This window comes from Rattus norvegicus, chromosome X, assembly GCF_021556685.1.
Source record: "Rattus norvegicus strain SHRSP/BbbUtx chromosome X, alternate assembly SHRSP_T2T, whole genome shotgun sequence".
Taxonomy (NCBI): Eukaryota; Metazoa; Chordata; class Mammalia; order Rodentia; family Muridae; genus Rattus; species Rattus norvegicus.
The window spans coordinates 40,279,027-40,301,952 of NC_141554.1; the positions used below are offsets into that span (position 1 = coordinate 40,279,027).

Here is a 22,926-nt window from a genome sequence, read left to right on the forward strand (position 1 = left end):
TACTCTGCCAGCAGACTCCTCGAGACAATATAGAGGTAGAGTTTGGAAAGCAAAAGTCCGTACTTAGCAGAATAGCAGCAGGAAGGCAGAACCCAAGTTGATAATCTATGGACTCCCAGAATGGCTGGCTAATCTGCTTCTGCCAGTATAAAGGATGCTTTTCTCTTTACATCCTCATCAACACTTATTGTCAGTTATTTTACTCATAACAGCTATTTAGACCAGGGTGGGATGGAATCTCAATTTAGTTTTGATTTGCATTTCCCTGATGGTTAATGGCTTGGATACTTTTTTTCGTGTACTTATTGACTATCAGTACATCTTTCCCTGAGAAATATCTGTTCAGTTCATTTGCCCATTTATTGACTGAGTTACTTGTTCCTTTGTTTTCCAATTTTTTGAGTTCTCCATATACTCTTTGTATCCATCTCCTGTCAGATGAAAGGAAAGCAATGCTTTTTTTTTTTATTCTGGAGGCTAACCCTACTAAACCTTACTGTTTGTTTTCCTTCATTGTGTAGAAGATTGTTAACTTGATGTTGTTATGATCTGAAAAGGCGATGTCCTATAAAGGACAGCACTCTATCAACTCAGCTACATTTGTCAGTTCATGCTATTACTTCTCAACTTACTAGAATTTTGTTCAGAAAATCATTGCTTATATCTATATGCTGAAAATATCCTCCCGTGGTAATTTCCAGGCTTACATTTTTTACATTAATGCCTTTTGCACATTTTATGTTGATTTGGTACAGGGTGAGAGATACAGGTTTTTGTCTCAGCCCTGTATTCTATTCTACTGGTGCACGTTCCTGGTTTAGTATGAACATGCTACTGTTTTGTTACTCTAACACTGGAGTGGAGCTAGAAATCAAGTATTTCTATCCACCTAGCATTGTTCCTTTTGCTCAGGTTCTGGTTATTTGGGATCTTCCTTGCTTTCATGGGGATTTTAAGATTCCTTCTAGTTCTATGCAAGATGTCGTTTGGATGGAGACTGTTCGATCTGCCAATTATTTTTTGTACTATTGCTAGTTTAACAATATTAATTTTGTGGCTCATGAAAATAGGAAATCTTTTTATCTTCTGATGTCTTCAGTTTCTTTCTTTGGTGTTTTACAGCTTCCACTGTAGAGATGTTTTATCTAATTGGGTAGGGTTATTTTCAGGTGTTTTATTTACTATTTTGAAACTATTGTGAGTGGGAATATTTCTTGATTTCTTTTTTAGTGAGTTCATTATTGGTATGTTAAAATGTTTGGGGGTTTTGTTTGTTTTGTTTCTTTCCTGTTGCGTTACTGAATTTGCTTATTGTGTATAAAAGTCTGTGGTAGAAGGATGGCCGATACTGAGAGCCTAACTCAATGTGGGGTTTATTCATGTATTTACCAAGTGGTATTCTCTCTCTCCTAAGCAGAATTGTAATCATGCCCTCTGTGTTTCATACGACTGCTGGCCTATCCACAGTGGAATGCCCCTGGGACTCTTACCAACAGATTCTCCTTACATTTTATATTAATTTGGGTCAAGAAATTGTCCACTCAAATATTTCTTTTTACCTGAAAATAGAAATTTCATGTAGCTCAACCTAATGCCTTAGCATATTCTGATATCTCCCTGCATTTGTTCTCCACTCTGCTAATCCTGTCTATCTACCATCCTCTCCCCAAGCCACAATGACACTTCATCCCTGTACTCCTGGAATCAAAAAGCATTTATCTTGAGCCAGTATGGAACTCAGTGTGTCTTCAATGTGAACACTTGATCCTACCTTGGATAATCATCTAATTTGCCTAATCTGACTACCAGGCTATGCACTCCTTGAGAGCACTGCTGGTGTCCATCCTTCTCTTCTTAAAGCACTTCTGTAGTTCTTTGTATGTTATAATGGGTAAAGTGTTTTCTTTCCTGGATCTGGGTATGGTAGATACTTGAGTCAGATTTCTACTATAATTTATTTCTCTCCTCCCTTCATCTTGACCCATCTCCATAGCAAATGACCCAGTAAAAGAAACATAATAGAAATATCTTAAACTTGTGAAGGAAATAGAGGGTATCATTTATTTATTTTGAAAGACTGCTGAAGTTTGGAGTCTTCATTTGCTTACTCAAGAGCAATAAAATTGAAACACGAATTTGCCAATATCGCTCTCTTTTGACCTACAGAAGGGGCAATTTCACATCATTCAAACCAGACTCTTACTATTTTGACTCACGCACAGTTGCAAATGGGTGAAGCTGTCTGATCCCTGTGTGTGATCCACTCCTGAGTCCATGGTCATGCAATGCCCATGGAGGCTCCTTGTAGCTTCTGATGGGCCTGTGGCTTTTGGTAGGTTCTGCAATAGTTTGTGGAGTTTTCATTAGAAGCTCTGGATTCAAAAAGGCCTGGTTCATTTCCCCTTTCCCTACAGGTGCCAACATATGTGTTTGATCTCTGGGATAAATGCCAAGACCTCCAGGCTTGAGTTTTCAAATTTCTGGAGATCAAAAGCTCTCCTCACCACCACAGAGGTTTCTCTGTACTGTTTCTCAACAAAGCCTGCCCAGCTCCTTTGAGGGCCAGTATTGAGAGTTCACAGGAGATGAGAAAGGACGCACAGGAGCTCTCGGCTTCCTAAATTGCCAGCATGTAGAGGAGATGAGTATGAAGGGGAAAGGCTGGTAGGTTTTTCGTGAATTAAAAATGCAGGAACTTTCAATGTAATTTTAGTTATTTATGAACCAGATACACCTGAATGGGTAGCTGTGAATCTCTCAGAATTTTCCCCATTTATGACCCAAAGAAATACAGAAAACCTTAGTGCTATTGTACTAAGCACCTTCAGCCATTTCCTGTGACTTTCAAATAGAGAATTTTACTCTGTAATACCCCAAAGACAAAAGTAGTGGAGGAAGAAATCTAAAACCAAATTCAGTTCTCTTACTGCAGTCATTTTGCAGCTTTTGAAATAAGTAATTATGGCATTGTCATTAGGAATCTAGATTTTTCAGCCTAAGATAAAAAGATCAATTAGAAAAAACAAGGAAGTTAAATTAAAAGCTGTAGTCTTACATTTCAATTGGAAATGGCAGTTTAAATTTGACTTACTTTCGCCTTCTGAAAATGTGTGTTTTCCAATTCTGATCTACTAAAGAAGCCTAGAATTGGAAATACCTCAAAAGGCAATACCTTTGGAGTGCTAAGGTGGGTCCATCTCAGAGGAGTCAGGTCTAAGTGCAGGTCTGGGGCAACATATGTATAAGACAAACTTGGGACTCCTCTCTTGCTATCTCTGCAGATTTAGCAAGACACAGACTGATTCACAAAAGAACCCATCTTCTCTGACACTGGATTGAACATGAATTCAGTAATTCCCATTCATCAGGCCATGACCAAACTATTACAAACATCTAAGCTCCTTTGAACATCTTATCATTTGGCCTGCACACTCACGTAGTCATACTTTCTTTGTTGTTCCAACAAAAGCTCTCATTCTCTTCTACCTATAAAAATACTGATTAGTAAGTAATAATTCTAATTAAGTGTAGTAAATGTGGTATGTGAGGCCTTTTATATTTAAATTTTTCTACCATCAATGATGGTCTGTAAATTTTAAGAAATTAACCTACATATAGTAGAAGAGATTTATTAGAACATGTAAATGAGAATCAATTGTGTCCTAACTACCTTACTGCTTCACAGCCTAGCTAACCTGTCCAAGAGGCATCTGTCCAAGAGGACCAAAGACTTTCTATGTACCATATTGGAAAACAGGACCCTTTCATGTATACAGTATTTTCTAAATAGGAAGGTGATTTTCCTAATTTCTCCCATTTTAGCACTATTTCATTCTAGCCTATCTTATTCCATTAGTCTGACATTTTCAGCTCCTTAAAAGTGTGGTTTATATCCAAATTGCCTCTCTTACAGTGATGGTGCCTTGTGAAAAACAAATTATTTCCACTAATATTGTTGAGGCAAAAATGGTACATGTTGACAAGAACAAATAAGAATCCTCACCTATTGTATACAGTCTGTGGGTATGATAGTTTAAACTGTTGACTGTTTCTGATGTTTGAAAATGGATAAAGCTTCTATCTATCTATCTATCTATCTATCTATCTATCTATCTATCTACTTATCTATTCTCTATCTCTCTATCTCTCTATCTCTATGCAGCTACGCAAATCTATTATCTATGTACCTACCTACCTATGTACCTACCTCTGTGTGTGTGTATAAACATATATATCCACATATTTATCTAGTATGTATGTAAATATTCATGTATGTATACATCTGCATATATATATCATCTATTTAATATGTAATTCTGAAGTTCCTGTCTTCTCTCAACCCCATGATTAGGGAGTTGAATCCTAGAGTAAACTATACTTTGACAGCCTCTATTGCAGACTGTGTGGTTAAAGGAGAGCATTGTTCATGCTAAAGACAATAAAATATCCAGTCCAATCCAAGGCACATTTATTCAATGAAGAATAAGGTCCAGATAAAAATTTTTAAAAAGATGTTCATTGCAATATGTTTTATGTATTGGAACTAATGTCATTTTCAGTGCTGAGAACACAAATGAACTATGGTATATTCATATGGTAAATCACAATGTAGCTGTTGACGAATGTTGCTTGGGGTATATATATAAAGACTTAAATATTACAAGGGAAATTTCTTACAAGAAGTATTGGAGGAAGCATATATGTTATTTTTCAATTAAAAGTTCACATAAAAACTACTTGGAAATATACTGGTGAGATAACAGTGGCCTTGGGTGATAAAATTTTGAGTGATTTTCCTCATGTTCTGTTAATATTTTGAACTTTCCATAAAGTATATATTTTAGGTACTGTGATATCACTGTGAAGAGAAACCATGACCAAGACAATGCTTATGAACAAACAAACAAACAGTTTCAGAAGGCTAGTTTGTTATCATCATGACGGCAACGTGACGGCAAGCATATAATTTGGAGCAATAGCTGAGAGCTACATATGATTCATAGCCAGAGAGAAAGAAGAGAGGGGGATGGGGATGGGGATGGGGAGGGGGGGAGGGGGAGAAGAGGAGAGGAGAGGAGAGGAGAGGAGAGGAGAGGAGAGGAGAGGAGAGGAGAGGAGAGGAGAGGAGAGGAGAGGAGAGGAGAGGAGAGGAGAGGGACTGACTAGGCCTAACATGGGCCTTGGAAACCTCAAAGTTTACCTATATGGACACACTTCCTCCAACAAGGCCACACCTACTCCAACAATATCCCACTTCCTAATCTTTCTAATCCTTTGAAGTAGTTCCACTCGCTGATGACTAAGCACTCAAATATGTGAGCCTGTAGGGGCTGTACTCACTCAAACCACCACAGTATATATTGTCTAGTGGAGTGGGATATGAGCATTTCTAAATTTGCATTTCATTGAATAATTTTGTAAGAGAAACAAATAACTTTAGCTATTTCCTTACTTTATAATAGCTTAATAATAAATCCCTGAAGCAAGGAAATGCGGATTTGGAGAACGAATATAAGACCACAAGTGCTCTGATGACAAGGACCCTATGCTAGACATTTGTTATGTGTTGGGATCTGAAATGTTCCCCACCAGGCTCCCGCTTTGAATGCTTATTCCCCAGCATGTTTTAGAAGGTCATGGAACCTTTAGGAGGTAGTGTGTGCCTAGAAGAAGTAGGGTATTAGAGGCAGGTCTTTGAAGGTTATGACTCAGTCCCTAGTCCTAACAGTTTTCGGCTTCCTAGTCTAGGATGATGTGAGCAGCTTGTGTCACATGCTCCTGCTGCTCCACCTTCCCTGTCATGTCGGACTTGAATCTCTCTGGAAATCTGAGCTAAAATAAGTCTTTCCTCCCTAAAATCATTGCTGTCAGTTTTTTGGGGCACGGGGGCAAAATAGTAACCAAAGCACCATCTCTGCTTTGACCCCATCCCTCATTCTTGACCCAGAGGTTTGCAAAAGTAGTTACTGGATATAAATGGGTGGGTATGAATGAATGTTTACACTCCTCAGGTTACTAGACATGGCAATTTTATATGACAATTTTTTCTCTTTGAAATCTTAGTTATACTACTACTATACTGAGATGTACTTTACTACTACATCTCAGCCAGTTCTATCTATAGAATATAAAACAGCTTTAGGCCAATTCACCCCATCTCTTCGTTATTTTCCTTCACTTCTGAGAAAGTACCCTCTCTACCCATTTTTTTTTCAAACCTCTTATTGTAAAGTAGCCTGTCCCTTCTCTAGAATCGCACGGATGTGAATTCCTTTTTTGTACCTATCTAAATTTCTTTCACTGTGGTTTTGAAGATGAATAAAACCCATAGCTTGTACGAAACACCATTTGAGCTATTTGTGTCTATTGCATTTCACTGCTAAACTCCACAGGGAGTCATTAACGAGCAGCAACAGTAATCACACACGTTTCCACTAAACATTTACTTGGGACAGTGTGTGACATTGCCAAGGATATTGAGAGATGTTGTTTAAGGTACATGAACGTGGCTTGGTAGCTAAAGAAGTCTGTGAAAAATATGGAAGGAAGGGAGACAATAATGAGTGGCTAGAAGCAAAGAGGGGGCAGGCTGAGAGTGTTATTTTTGGTGATGAGCCTTATAGGGTGGGCAGAGTCTGTGTGGTAAAAAGCATTGTATATCCACAAACAAATCAGGATAACCAAACTAAGTCCATCTGCTAGCCTGGGTAATCCTTTTCTGGATTGTTTGATCTGAAAGCAGAATGCAGAAAGAGCACAATAAAAGAAATGAAAAGTGTTCAGGTAGTTTGCACCCTGAGCACCTGCATGTAAGCCAGATTTGTATCGTCCAGTGGAGTTTGTATTTTTTCCGTTGCTGTCCCAATGTTTTTCAGTATTATCACCACTCTATCGTTGCATGTCTACTCTAAGCTTCAACATAGCTCTTGTTTCTGGTAAGTTCACAGGGTTATCTCTAGTAGCCATGGTATTCTTACAGGGCTCTTGGCAAGGGTACCCTTGAGCTTACCCTAGGATCTATAAGGCAACAAGAGTACATGTTTGGTTTCTGTGGCTGTTCATCACAGGGACTGCAGCCTAGGTTGAAATGCTTCTGGAATCCTAAAATAAAAAGAGCTGATTTCATAGAAAAGCAGGGCAATAGAGCATTTTCTTGGAGGGACAACCAAAGAAAAGTGATAGGTTGCAAATAATGACTAAAAGTAGCAGACGCAGAAGCTGGCCAGGAAAGTCCATGAATCGAAGATCAGGAGGTTTGGACTTTATTATCAGCACCATTATTTTAACCCTGCCAAAATTCAGGTCTGTGAATTTGGGTCATAGCTTTGGCCTTTGGTTTCCTTATCAACATTTGAAAGGAGTGACCAAGAGCATGGTTTTTATAGCGTATTGACTGCTGATGAAGTAAGATGTGTTTTTAGATCACAACCCAGCAAATCCATGCATGCATGCCCAGCAGAAACACAAACAATAGCTCCACAGAACAATACAGTACACTTGAGCGTATTCCATTCTGCTCGATTCTATTTCATTGTTTTCAAAAATGCTAGTCTTGACCTGCTGAATGGGTTTTGCAATCCACTAATGGGTCATGCCCTGTAATTTGGAGAGAGAGGGAGGGAGGGAGGGAGGGAGGGAGAGAGAGAGGGAGGGAGGGAGGGGGGAGGGGAGGGGAGAGGAGAGGAGAGGAGAGGAGAAGAGAAGAGAAGAGAAGAGAAGAGAAGAGAAGAGAAGAGAAAAGGAGGAGAGGAGAGGAAAGGAGAGAGACAGAGACAGAGACAGAGACAGAGACAGACTGAGACTGACTGTAATTCCCTAGGTCCCTTCCAGAAGTAGAATCCAATGGATCCATGCTTACAGGAAGTTTCTGAAAACAATAGCTGGTCTGTGACATATTACATCATGGAATAAGGCAGGCAAATAACCTGAAGTCATTATGAACCACTCCTGAGGAGGACGGAGTACTGCACCTCTGAGAACAACTTGGAGAGGATCTCCAAGTTATATTTAAGTGCTGCCCTGGTCAACAGTCATAAGAGATGGGGCTGTCAGACTTGTTAGAGAGGTGTCAAGCTCCTTGGTTATGGGCTTACTTCTGTTTCTAGCATGTAAGACCTGTATTACCCTCATCTTCATTTATAGTTCCTCTACTGAGATTACAGAAGTTGGTTTTCTTTTGCTTGGTTTCTGTGTGAATTTATACTGTGTATGGAAGTGTGTGCATGCATACATTCCTGTGTGAGTTTGGTCACTTTCATGCCATGTTGTACATTTGGAGATCAGAGAACAACTTCTGGTGTGACCGCCTTTCAACTTGTTTGATACAATGTCTCTTTATTGGTTTCCACGGTGTATGCCAATCTTGAAGGAACACTGAGATTATAGATTTATGACCATACCCAACTTTACATGGATTCTGAGGATGTGAACTCAGGTTCTCACACTGACATGGAACTGCTTTTACATATAAGATTTCACAAGAAACTTACACATCTCTATACTTTCGTCTTTTAAACTTAGACCTTAGACTTTTGGTCTTTGTTCCTATCATGGGAAAAGAAAAATTTTGATTAATCAGTGACAGGTTAGGTCAGCATCATTTTCTTGGAGCCTCAGAACCACACTGTGAGTGCTCTATGATCCCATTTTTCTAGATTATGGGACCAAGATCAAATTGTTCCATGATTTTCTCTGGTTCTCACTCCCGTGGTTAAGCCCCATTTCTATCACAGAGAAGAATCCAGGTTCTCCACCAGCCATCACCTTAGTACTGAATTATTCAAGGTAGGTTTTGCTGGCTGGTAGAAAGCAAAGGTATCAGACAGAGCAGGACTAAGCCCAGAGATGGAAACTGCTTACTCATTCAGATGGAGAAAGAGTGATCTGGATATTAGGAACGTTCAGTGACATCCACAAAGCCATGTAGTTGCAGAACTACAACCACAATGCAGAGCCCTAGTAGTCTTTCCAAAGGATATCTGACATCAAAATCAAAGCAAAACAAAACAGCAGTGACAGTAATGACTAATGTTTCCCTCATGAAGCCTCATTTTGATATAGAAGTTGAGGAAAAAATTGTATGTTCTTTCAGCATTCTATCAGTAGTAGTTGGGGTATTTTTTTTGGTTCTTTTTTTCGGAGCTGGGGACCGAACCCAGGGCCTTGCGCTTCCTAGGTAAGCGCTCTACCACTGAGCTAAATCCCCAGCCCCGTAGTTGGGGTATTTTAAAGAACTGGAACTTGTTACGAAGGCACCCATCTTTAGGATGCTGAGATGACTACATTAGACACTTTGTCCAGAGTTGGGGGCAGGTCTAAGTTACTATGGATCTACAGGGGGGAAAAGCCCAATAGAACAGTTTCAAGAATCCTGACTCTAGTTGGCAGGCCCTTATAGGTCTTGCTGTTCCTGTATGCTGCCCTCCTTTTCTTCTCCAAGTTGCCAAGCAGAATGGACAAAGGCCTGGTTGCCAAAGAAAAAAGGCAGTTGGGAATGAATGGTATTTCTTGGTGAACTCCCGACTCTGTCTTCCCAGAAGCTCTGGGAAACTCTAGAGGCAGCTCCAGACTGACTGTATTTCCATTTTGTTCACCAAGCTGTTGGCTGCTGTGGAATGGCTTCAGCATAGCAGGGAAGTGGGAGCAACCTGGCTGTGTATCTACAACACCAACTATTTCAGATGCTTCCTAATATACTAATGTATGATACTAATATACTAATGCGTGATACTCCTCACTGCTTTCTATCACAGGCTGTCAGAGGGGATGGTTTGTGTGGGCATGAGTTTCTGGCTGAAAAATTATTATGTGGTGGGGGAAGGGATAGTCAGTAGAGGGGCAGGAAGGAAATTAACAAAGGTGTTTGTAGGTAAATGTTCCCTGTAGACACTATAAGAATGTATTTTTAAACTTTTCCCTCCCTCCCCTGAAGGGGTAAAAATTCCATTTCCAAGTAACTTGGCAAATTTTGCTGATTTTTTTTTTACAATCACACTCAGAATTCAAACTTTAATTTCAGCTGTCTTCTTCTCCCGTTCCTCATTCAATTTTGAAGAACCTCAGAAAGGAAGAGGGAAAAGCTGGGATTATTCTGTGGTAGAGTAGAAAGTCTTTCTAGGACAGGAGTGTTGTGGTAAATAGTTAATATTAATCGGGTTGCTACCCCACCATGGATCATTTTGTTCTCAGATAAAAGATACAAAACGTTTATATTTATAATAAGCCTTAATCAGCACTAGAGCTGGGCAGATATCTATCCTGTAATCTATCAGCACCTACTTTCCTATCAATAACCCTGTGATATGACTTGCCATGTTTCACCTGGGCCACTCCTACTCTGAATGGCCAGCCCTCACAGCCAGTTCTCAGGATCCCTTACCCCTTAGTATTTTTCCCTCTTTCTCCACACTCCTCCTCTCCCTCTTCCCCCTCATGACCCTTTCTCAGACCCCAAGACCAGGAACAAAAACTCTGCCTGCCTACCTCTCTTCTGCCCGGCTATAGGCTGTAGGCATCTTTATTCAACCAATAGTTTTAAATAAAGAAGCAGGGTTATATAGCATCACTTGGTGTACATGAGGATCTCCATGTCCCCAGGGGCAACAAGACTTTGGGAGTCAGTATTTAGCATTACAACACATAGCAAAAGATCAAAACCTCAACACAGGAGGTTAAAGCATGAACATTTTCTTTGGGGGGAGTTATACATTTTTTTTTTGTCTAAATGTATGTCTGAGTGCTAGTTGCATGTCTAGTTCCCCTGAAGGTCAGAAAAGGGCATCCGATTGCCTAACATTGGAGTTACAGATGACTGTAAGCCACCATGATTGGGGATGCTGGAAACCAAACCCTGATCCTCTGGAAGAACACTCAGTGCTCTTAACTTCTGAGCCTTCCCTCCAACCCCAAGAATGTTTTAGTCTCTGCCCATAGATTGCAATTTAAGGTAGCAAGAACCTCCTAAGGCCAGCCAGGAAAGCTGGATAATGGCGGTTGCAGAGTCTGGGCAAGGTTAAGTGTGCTTTCCGTCTTCATTCCTTTCCAATAGTTCCTAAAAGCAAACCACCTAGGAAGAAATCTAAGGGTCCCCACACCCCATCTATTCTCACCTCCTCTGGTATTTGAGAAAGGGTCTCATATGTTAATCTAGGATCACCTGGAACTCATTATATAGGCAGGCAAATCTAAAACTCACAGCAATCTTTCTTTTTGCTACAGTATTCTGGGCAATGATATATGTGATGTATCACACGCGCACATGCATGCACGACACCACAGCAGATGAGAATCTTAAATCTTATGTCTATGTCAGGCCATTTCTGAGAACCCCAATAAATGATATATTCATGCAATTGATACATTACTATGAATCATGATGTAGACAATCTCATTAACTCTGGGCTATGAGAGAGACTCAGATAAGTCTTTAAAGACTACATTGCTCTATAGACATGATAGTTTGTGTTTTTTTTTTTCTTTTAGAAGTTCACTTCTCTGGTGTCTGTTTGTAGTGCTATTTGTCTTTCTGGAATGTAATAAATCTCTCCCAAGTTCCTCTAGTAGTTACTGTCTAGAACATTCTCTCAGTTTTTGGCTACATATCGTTCTGTGGAAGACATAGAAGGTGGAATTGTTGAATCCTTTGCTAGATACTTTTTATATGGAGATAATTCACTCTCCCTCTCCCTACTTGAATCATCTTTAGCTTTGGCAAATTAATTTCTGCATTGATCTGGGGAAAAGAAGCAGCTGTGAAGTCAGAGGGGGGATCTGACCCCAGATATTCTACTTACAAGGTATATGACTGTAGATGTCCCTTTTCTGAGATGATCTATAAAATGGGCCAGTGCTTTCTTTCCTCTGTGAGTTGAGTGATGGGGTCATGGTATTTATGAAGAGAATGCACATACCTTGGAGAATAGCATGGGCTTGGAGTTCCTCTTGAGACCTTACAGACTTGGATCAGAGGAACAGACAAACAAACCCCCCACCCCTTTTCTGTTGTAATGGATAAAAATGAAGCATCTAGCCCTAGCCTCACTTTTATTGCTTGTTCTCTTCTGTTCCATCCTTAGGGGGCAGCGACAGAGGGGAGACTATGACAAGACAAGGCAAGTGAGTGAATGATTTTAAGAAGGCAAACACATTAATGGGAGATTCATTAATTTTCTGTTAATGTGCTATTATTCCATATAAACTACAAAAAGTCTTAGCAAGTCAAAACAACATTGTTAAGTAGACCTGTTGGTGCAGGTATGTAACATCAGTGACTTGGGAGGTTGGTTCAGGAAGATCACAAGTTTGAAGCCAACCTAGGCAACATAGTAAGACTCTGACTCAAAGTAGAAAAATGAAAAGAGGACCGGTGAGTCATCTCAATGACAGAACATTTGTTTAGCAAGTGCAAAGCCCTAGGTTTGAAGTGATGTACCACACAACCACCCCAATATTATCTTTCAATACTGTGAGTTGATGTCCAGTACCACAGAAACAAAACCAACAACCCCTCCAATATTATCTTGCAAAACTGTGAGTTGAGAGTCTGAATCTGTGTCCTTTGTTAACAGGCTAGGCTTTGACTAGGCTAAAAGTCAAGGTGTCCCCTAGGGCTGTGCAGCCATCTGAGGCCCAAGTTTTTCTTTCAAGCCTATTAGTTCTTGTCAAAATCCAGCTTTTGAGGATATAGAACTCAGTCCTCAGTGTCTACAGGTTGCCCATTATCTCCAATCATCAGGCCTTCTCCACAATGAGGTATTTTGTATCTCCAAATATATAAGCAAATGTCTGTGTTACTTTCCATCTCCTACAGACCTACTTGATGAGACCATGACCCACCTAATGGAATACTTTCCTTTGTGGTGAAATCAAAAGTCAAATGTGCAGAGGCCATGAAATTTCTTTAGCAAACTGATGCAGCATAAGGCACAAGTTCTTCCCATACTCAAGAGGATCGCATGGGTTATCAATTGTGAACACAGATATCTTGGAGACCATCCTAGGATTCTAACTGACAGAGGAGTCCTTAGTTCTACTAAAATAAAATAGCAAAACAAAGCTTACATCTCCTTTTTATTTCTATGAGAATATATATTACAGAGGTAACTAAACTTATCATTCATGATTCAGCCATGATGAAATTTCTAATAATGGAAGAAATATGGATAGAGAGTATCTAAAGATACAGGACAGCTTTGCAATGGTGGTGGTATAGCAACATTGTGAACAAACTAAATCAACTTTAGTCATTAGTTAGCAAAAAATACTTTGGGTATGAGCCGCACATGTTCATGTTTGCATGTACACATGGAGGTACATTTGGAGGCCAATATCAGGTATCTTCTTCTATCATTTCCACCTTATTTTGGGGGAGTTGTTTCTTACTGAATCTGTAGTTCACTGATTTGACTAGCAAAGTCTGAGGATCCCATTGTTATTGTTTCCTCAGTGCTGGGACTATGGGTGTGTGATGTTGGGCTAGGGATCTCAACTCAGATCCTCATGCTTGCTTTGCAAAACCTTTACTAACCGAGCTATCTTTCTCAAGCCCAGAAATTACCTTTTTGTTAGGAAAATGGATTACCTTCCTTGACAGTTTCATTAATGCCTCTTTCTGCCTTTAGTAGATACACCACACACTATGGCAACTAATAGGTGAAGTGGTCACCTGCTAATGTGTAGAATATATCTGTTCTAGTTTCTCAGAAGAGAAAGGAGAAGTGTGGCTCCTTGGCTGTGAAAGCATCTATTACTTTTATAGACTGTTGACTCCTCTAAGGAACTAGAATGCGGGCACCCATACTGGAATTCAGAAATTAGCCATTACAGCTGGAATCTGTTCTTTCATGCAGTTTAGCAACTGAAAACCTCAGGCCTGGCTTGTCTGTTGACCACTATAGGAATGGGTTTAGGGCATCAGCAAAAGAGGGTCACTAAAAATAATTATACTTCATTTTAAATAATGTAAAATTTATATCTAGCAATGAGGAAAGTTGCCAATTTTCTTTGTATTTTATGTTATGTGATAATTTCTGAAATTGCAATTACCTACTACAGAAGAGTGGGAACTGTACTTTTTGGGGGTATAGAGAACCTCTAGAATCTGACGGCATTAGGTTAATCCTAGGATTCTGCAGCAGGAAGTACACGCCAGACAGCATTTTTCTTAATCTGTTGCTTTGGGGAAGAATCACATCAACATTTTCATATAAAACCATAAAACATGTGCCTCATGATGATAGGGATTCCTGTGTGTGCTGCTCTGTCTAGCATTGTGCCCGACACTAATAGCTGTTGTATAATGTTCATGGGTGAATAGGTATTTTCATTATCAGCATTCTCCTCTCTTCTCCTATGCCACCCAATCGCTCTCCCTCCTACAAGATCCCAATGCATCATCAGAAAACATTTTGCATTTCTCAAACTTTCCTGATGGTAAATAATGTTGGAATACCCTTAATACATGCAGGTTATCAACACAATATTGGGAACCCTGGTTCAAAGGCTCAGTGAGCTTCAGCTTTTCAAGCACATCTGATGTGTTTTTTCCTTATACCAAGACTAAGGTGCATAGCAGAAGCTCAGCTCCTCCTGGACCAACCATTGAAAAGCCATAGACAGTTGACATTTTATTTGTTTGTTTGTTTGTTTGTTGAGGGTTTGCCAAGGTCTAGTCAACAGTGAAGACGGTATGAGGTAGATTAAGTTTTCTGACCTACCTCTACTCACCTGGGCCCAACCCAAGTTATAACTCCAACCTTCTGACTCCCTGAAGAGACAAATCTGACACTGAAACACACACACACATACACACTCACTCTCTCTCTCTCTCTCTCTCTCTCTCTCTCTCTCTCTCTCTCCTGGAATTGCCTATTGAGTTTTTTGTTTCTTTTTTATTCCACAATCAGGTTCTGTCCTTTCTTCCAGCTGTCACCAGCGCATGAGTCATGGCCACCTTTGTTGAGTTTAGCTGTGACCTCAGCCCTGTTGAGTGGGAGTTGACCTCTGTGCCCCGAGACAGGCTGATTTTCCAGGCAATCCCATCACTGTACCAGAGTATTTCCCCTGAGGGTAACTGAATAAGACTTCTGTCTTCAGAGCTCTGCCCACTGTCCACTGGAGAGGAGTGCCCTGATCTAGACTTGGCCCTCCCTTCTATACCAAGGCCTCCCACACATTTTCTCAGGTCTAAAATATCAGCCTGTCCCTTCATGAATCCTCCTGTTTCTGTAAGGACAAAGTTGAGGCCATAGGATAGCCAAAGAAAGAAAATCACTCCTTTCTTGTATGGTTTCATTGGTCCTCCTCCTTCCTCTAAAACAGTGCTGCCCCTACTCAGCGAAATAGTCCTTGGGTCCAAATTCTTAAAGATTAAACATCCAGGAAGAATTAATAGGTGGAAGAGAGTCATCTCTGTGGCCAAAGCTGAGAACATGGGCTAAACTACTTATGGTCATCCTAGAACTACAGTGTTAAAAATTGGTCACATATGGATATTTTAGTTAATAGTAAAAGTTAAAAATTTAGTTCCCCAATCACTAACTAGACAATTTGAAGTGCTTCATAGCCACTGCAATCTCCCATCTCTTAAGCCAAGGGCAAAGGGATTATTATATTATATAGCATAGCTATAGGAAATTTTCCCATCATGGAGCATTCTATTAGATAATTTAGAGACATGGTATATTCCTCTTGATTCTGCTCATGTTTCAATACATCATTTGATGTGTTTCTTTCTAATTTTTTTATAGTGCTCCAAATCGAGCCTAGTGTTTCACATGAGTTAGGCAAGTGTTCTGCCATTGAACTACATCCTTAGCCCTCTGTTAGTGATTATTGTAGTAATGAAAACTTTAGACTAATAAGTACTATAAAATGCTGCTAAATGTTATTAAATACTGTATTTAAAATAACTGCAGTTCATGGCGAGGGAGGACAAAAATTAGCTATCTGAAGGCTGTAGTTTTACCCAGTTTCATTCTTCTATTCCTTTCCACAAAGTATTCACTTTTCTTTCTACATTGCCTATAGGCTATCTCATTCTAGATTAGGATTCTCAAAGTGGAACGGTAGATCAGTCTTCTAAAAGAAAATGCTCAGATTGGAACCAAAAGTTTGTGTGTGGCATAGAGATAGACGGGGAAGCAGAATGTCTCCAAACCTTGTGCTGGGAAGCACGCAAACAGAGCAGGAAGAAAGACAGACTAAGAAGAGTAGGATGTTCCTGGGACAGAACTCTGGCTCTGGGTCATGAGGGCCAGTAAGCTGCCAAATGCCCATGAGTTTCTCTGGGCGTCCATTTCTTAATCATAGTCCCCTAGTTCCTAGAACATTTTCCCATAGATGTGCATCCTCTACTATTAAGGACTTCATTCTGTCCTGGGCTGTATTTGTAATGAATGCAACGAAGGCAACAACAGTGAATTAAATGCAGTGTTTAGGAGAAAGACAGTCTTCCTTGATTTCTCAGATGCATTGTAAGAACCATATTATCTCTAATTTTCCTCCCTTAATGCACATTTAGCACATCTGTCATAGTTGCTTTAATGTTTGTGCTAACCTTTGCTGAAACCAGGAAAAATGGCAAGGAATGGTGTCAGGAAGTGGAGGGAGGTATCAGGGACCTGAAGCCAGACCACAAGGGACAAGAAGCCTCAGTAAAGACCAAAGTTCATGTAGACAGCAGGAACAATGTGAAAAAGCATCTGGGGTCTCCCCATCTCTTAGTCCAAGGGCATAGTTTCCCCCATCTCTGTTATAAACTTCAAAGTTTTCCCCAGCCTTGAGTTACTTTAGCAGTCTGGATTTCACCTCTACTTTCCTTCCCAGCTTTCTGTCACCTCCCTTGTCCTAGAGCCCACTAAATGCACAATCCAAGTTCCTGATACACATTGCACTGTTTGCTTTTTGTCTGGCAGCTGTCTCCAACTTGGACATCGAGAGCAAGTTGAGTGTATACTACCGTGCACCATGGCACCAACAGCGAAACATCTTCCTCCCAGTTACCAGGCCACCCTGTGTAGAGGAGCTACACCGCCATGCCAGACAGAGTCTGCAAGCCCTGCGCAGAGGTAACTGATCCCAGGGTGGGGGGATTTCTGGGAGAACATCCTATGTGCTAGCTAGGTTTTTTTCTGTTCCATCAGTCAGATTACCTCCTCCATTAAAGCGAGTGTTTTGTGATGCTCCCATTTCTACCATGAATGAAATCCATGCATAATGTCAGCTACATATATATACAGGTTAAAATTACCATTACGGCCTTAATATGATCACAAAGAGAATTCCAAAAGGAAATATATTAATGACACTTATCTCAGTGTGCAAGGGCCAATTGACAGTTGTACTAGATAACATAATAAAAGCAGTTAGATGTCTGTACCTCTCAAAAACAAATTTGAATGAAGTAAAGACAGAAGCCATTCCAAACAAAAAGTATGGAGAAATGAAGGAGCCCTGGAGGTAGGGGCAGGAGGAGAGCCATGGAAATTGGTGTATAGTTAACAGTTATTTGATATGGGCAAAGTAATATTTTGGCTTATAATTAAAAAGGAATTAGGTTTGACTCAGAATTAGATTCTATGATTCTTTCAATAGGAGATTTGTATGGGATGGGGCATTTGAAATTTTTATGGGACCTGGAATCTTTTCATTGAGAATACAGTGCATTATGGGATGGCTGTCATGTCTGGCTTCTGCCCAATCATTCTAAAATTTTCAAGAAGGCCCTGAAGTGCTCTTCTGTTTCTGTTGAGAATCTCTGAGCTGATCCAATGCCTTTATTCTACACAGAGGTGCAAGGAGGGCTGAAATGTGAGGAAACTTGTTCAGGATCATACAGGCTAACTTCAGAGCCAGGACCAAGCCCTGAGTCTCTTATTTTCCAGCCAGAGCTTGTCCTACCTTGCCATATACTGTGTCTCATGAAAATAGATATTCATATTTGCTTTTCTGTCACAGTATTGAGAGCACCAAAGATAGGCATATAACAGTTCAGGTGGAGGATGAACCTTCCTTACTTTCCAGTGCCTTAAAATCCGTCAGAGTAACTCATTTTCCTTTAAAGGCCCCCAAAATGATACCAGAAGATGGTATGCCACATTTTCTGTCCTTTAGATTTTTGTTATGGAAACAGACGGTATCTACATGTTCATTGTATTTATTTCACCATCCCTACACTTATTTAAGGATTGATAGTTTACAAAAATATTTCAATGCAAATAAAATATTTGAAAGCTATTACCAGGATAGAAAGCCCTGAGTGGTTTTTCTACCCACATTTGTATAACTTCTGGCTTTTCTCCTTTTAATGAAACAACTGACCTATAACTGTCCCCAAAATAGTTGTCTAAAAGTTTTTATTCGTGTTATTAGTTGTAAGATACTGTGATATTTGTATTCATGACAGATTTATGGTTGGATAAAAAAGTCCTTCAATAAATTTTTATTGCAAAGCTCCTTCTGAAAATCTTCCTGTCTACTGGTTATATTCCTAGGCACCTTTCCCATAATCTATGCATCCTCCCAAACTGCCACATATAACCATCTGTCATAACTGACCACTATGTCTGCCTTCCACTATTAATCCATGAGCAACTCAAGGATAAGGATGGTGTCTTGTTAATTTATTCTATTCAAAGCATATAGCAGAAACCCAGCATGTGGTATGTCCTCAGTGGGTGTGTGTGGAAGGGAATGAAATTCTGCAGAACGCTGATTGAGCATTGAAAGCACAAGATGAGTACTGAGGACTTTTATCATTCTCACTAAATGCCTTCTCAGATCCCATCATTAGAGAGCTTGAGTAACATTAGCCCCATAGACATCATTCTTTCTTATCATTTTATTATTATTAATCAGCCCTCCCTGATTAGATTTTTACAGATTTAACCAGATAACTGAGCTACTCAAAAGCTATCATATTTCACTGCTTCATCACGTTTGGACTTAAGAGCAGAACTGAAGAACAGCAAGTGCCAATATCAATTTTCTCTGCAGTTCCTCTTGGGGCCTAAGAGATGGATAGACAGCCTTCTGGGCTTTAGATGGAAGACTATGGAGGCTCATTTTGCCCTATTCAGACTGGCTTGTTTTGTGGTTGGCTCAATAGCAAATCTTGGGTGTAGTAGTTTTAATAGCACTGCAGAGAGCCATAAACAGGAATTATAGGCATCATAGAATTACAAACACGCAGTGGTGTAGAATTAAAATTAGCAAGCAAATATATATATTCCTTGCCTAAGAAACAGCAATGTAACTGTGCATCCATCCGCATAGTCCGCATAAGCCATGTCTGCCACCTGCTGGTTGGGACTAATACCAAACTTGTAGACCAGGGCTTGGCTCCCCAAATGTGACAGTGACACAGAGACTGTGGGGAGTCTCTGTGTGGACAGCAGGAATCACCTTGCTTTCATGGGGGAGAGAGAGGATCATGAAACATGGGCAAGTAAAAATGGGTGGCTGCAGTTTTGTGCTTGTTTGGAAACTGAGATTAAACTTTAAATTGGCTGCCTTAATGTCATCCCCCTACCCTGAACTGTGCTGAAGGCCAGGCATTATGGTAGGTCTTAGGATTGAAAGAGCAATCAAGTGTGGTCTCTGCTTTCAGAGATACCTGGCAGGGTAAGGAGGATGAACGAGTAAGCAATCAGGGTCAGTCCATTGCTAGGGGGAGTAAACAGATATGTGCCTGTCATATAATGGAGCCTCAGAGAGGTGACATCTAAATGGATTTCAAGTTGTTTAGAATACAACTATTGCTTTCCCTCTTTCTTAGAAATTCTTTAATTCTCGGTGCCAGCAATAACTTTAAGTTATGCCATCTTTTATGTTCATAAAACACACAGATCAAGAGACTAATACATGACTATAAAGAGAGAATTATATTTCATATTTCCTTTCCTTTCAAGTTTTTGGCTGGTTGTTTATGTTTCATTGGTCTAAAAGAATAAAGATGAAGATTTGACTGGTGGACTGATATTGTCCCTAGCTCACCACTGGCAAACGTCTTAGAGAGGGATTGCTTCAGGCTGCCTACTGTTGACCTGGGTAGAGCAGAAGATGTATTTAAGATAGGATGGGAGAGAAATGGTTGAACGGAGAATTGAGCGGATATCCCCCATCACACTCTGTTCTCCCTTCACTTCTTTCTACCCAGCAACACACATCTGCTCTGCCTAGTGAATTTAAGAATGTGTAAGTTTTTCCTTGGGTTCTGTGTTAGAAAAAGCCCAAATGTTTGCTTGCAGAGAAAAACAAGGGTGATACTAGAGTTGGGAACTTGATCAAGAAGGGAATTTAACTCAAATTTTCCTGATAAGCATTGATTTTGGAGGCAGTGCAGCAAAGACTACCCATATGATGGGTTTTTTGAAAGCCTTTCTCTGGTTGTGAGTTCAAACCAATCTTTTTGAAGAATCCCAAGCAAAGGAAGGCAAAGAATACTGTCATGTTTTCCTAACCTATATACTAAGCTTCGGTAGTAAAGAGAGAAGACAGTCAACTTACTTGATAGAAATCAGAAAGCGGGGTTGGGGATTTAGCTCAGTGGTAGAGCGCTTGCCTAGGAAGCGCAAGGCCCTGGGTTCGGTCCCCAGCTCCGAAAAAAAGAACCAAAAAAAAAAAAAAAAAGAAATCAGAAAGCTAGAGAGAGCTAAATTCTTAGTGTAGACAGTAAAATATTGAATAAGACAAGCAAACATGGGACCAGCGTTAAGGAGACCAGTTCAAACAAGCAATAAGTTGTAGAGAAGCATGGAGCACTAATGGTACCAACAACACAACCCATCATAAGTATAGAATAAATATAGTGTAGGGGATGCATTATCACTTTCAAAAATCTAGGTTGCAGTAAAGCATTAATTTGTCCAATCCTTCAACAAGCTTTTAGTGGAAGTCTACTTAACAGGTGCTTTAGGATCTCTGAGCAAAAGATGAATGCAGTTTTTATCCCTACATGTGGCCTTGTGGCACAGAGCAGTAAGTCTTGCTATTCACAGAGCTAGGCAAGAAGATTGCCAGGTTTAAAGCTTGCCTGGGCAATTTAGTGAGATTTTATCTCAAACACACACACACACACACACACACACACACACACACACACACACACACACACACACACACACCCCTCTTTTCCAGGGTCCACTTCTAGTTAAAAAGACTGACAATAGAATAGAGAGGTGATATTTTTATCAGTACAGGGATGCAAATGGGAAATATAGGACCTTGGGAGAATGGCATCTGATATCACCTGAGAGTCAACTCAGTTTTCTCTGTGTCATAGCACAGGCAAAAACTAAGGGAGGAGGGGGTAAATGGTGCCTTTTAAGTTATAGTGTTGTAACTATTCAAAGAATTAAATTCCAGCAATGTATAACCAAATACTGAAAAACCCAAATTCTCTTGCTACAATGAGTGAGGTATATTTGTCCTTTATAATGTCTATACGGTGAACAATATCAGGATTAAAGACACTGAACTATGTCTGGACCACTGATCATTGCACAGTGACCTTCTCCCCTTAAATCTGTTTCTACATCCGCAGATGGGGGAAAGAATTGATGCCCACCTGTGTGGGGTTGTTGAGAAGCTACAGCTAAGAGCTTCAGTAAAGCACTTCTGGCACACATCAATAAACACTGGGCATTATGACTAATATTGTATGTGGCATGAATGATATTAATGTTAAATAATGCAAAGCCAGAATGAAAAACAGGGTCCACCAATTTGTATGTCAATCATGATGAGGCCTTTGGAAACTTTGAGCACTGGGGATGAGTGTAAGCTGTAATTCAAGAGATAGCTTTTAGTGTGGGCAAGGAATATTCTGAGGTACACAGAGATACTGGACAACTAAATTGCGTTTTGGGTATATCTGTGATGTCTGTCTATCTATGTATCTATGTATCTATGTACCTATCTACCATCTATCTATCATCTATCTATCTATCTATCTATCTATCTATCTATCTATCTATCTATCTATCTTTTGTGATACTGAGGATCAAACTCAGAAACTTATCTCAGTGATTTCTTTTTAATTTAATTTTTATTTCCTTTTTCAGTTTACATCTCGCTCACTGTCTGCCTCCTGGTTACCTCCTCCCACAATCCTCCCACAATCCTTCCCTTATCTCCCCTCCTCTTTTACTCTGAAGGGATGGGGACCCCCTGGGTATTCCAGACCCTGGCATTTCAAGTCTCTGCCAAGCTAGGCGTGTCCTCTCGCACTAAGACCGAACAAGGCAGCCCAGCTAAAAGAACATATCCCACACACAGGCTTTTGGGATAACCCTTGTTTTAGTTGTTCGGGACCCACATGAAGGCCAGGCTGCACATCTGCTAGGTCTAGCCCGTGTGTGTTCTTTGCTTGGTGGTTCAGACTCCAAGAGCCCCTAGGGTCTGGGTTAGTTGACTCTGTTGGTCTTCCTGTGGATTTCCTATTCCCTTTGAGGTTTGCAATTCTTCCTCCTGTTTTTCCATAAGAGTTCCCAAGCTCCATCCACCGTTTGTCTGTGAGTCTCTGTATCTGTCTGAGTCAGCTGCTGGGTGGAGCCTCTCAGAGGACAGCACGTTCCTGCCTGCAAGCAGAACAGAGCATCATTAGAAATGTTAGGGATTGGTGCTTGCCCAAGGGAAGGGTCCCAAGTTGGGATGGTTATTGGTTGGCCATTTTCCTAGTATCTGCTCTGTCCTCTGTGCTTACATTTCTTATAGACAGGATAAATTTTGGGTTGAAAGTTTTGTGGGTGGGTTGGTGTCTCTGTCACTCCACTGGGGTTCCTGATCAGTGATTCTTATGAATTCATGACTACTTTATCCCCCACCTCCCAGATATTTCTTAGACTTCCCCCAAAGGCAGCTATATCCTGCAATAAGAAAAATGCTGTCACTTGGATTCCTTTGGTATCGCTGGGAGCACAAGATTAC

At 40.3% G+C, this 22,926-nt stretch overlaps 1 protein-coding gene across 3 annotated transcripts in view; it reads left to right on the forward strand.

The window, feature by feature from the left end:
• Nhs (NHS actin remodeling regulator) overlaps nucleotides 1–22,926 on the forward strand; it is a 339,688-nt gene that overhangs the window by 270,550 nt on the left and 46,212 nt on the right. For all 3 annotated transcript variants that reach the window (NM_001414726.1, NM_001191733.1, XM_087600178.1), the window contains exon 2: nucleotides 16,914–17,066. In NM_001414726.1, coding sequence (NP_001401655.1) covers nucleotides 16,914–17,066 — 153 coding nt within the window. The remainder of the gene's footprint in view (nucleotides 1–16,913; nucleotides 17,067–22,926) is intronic.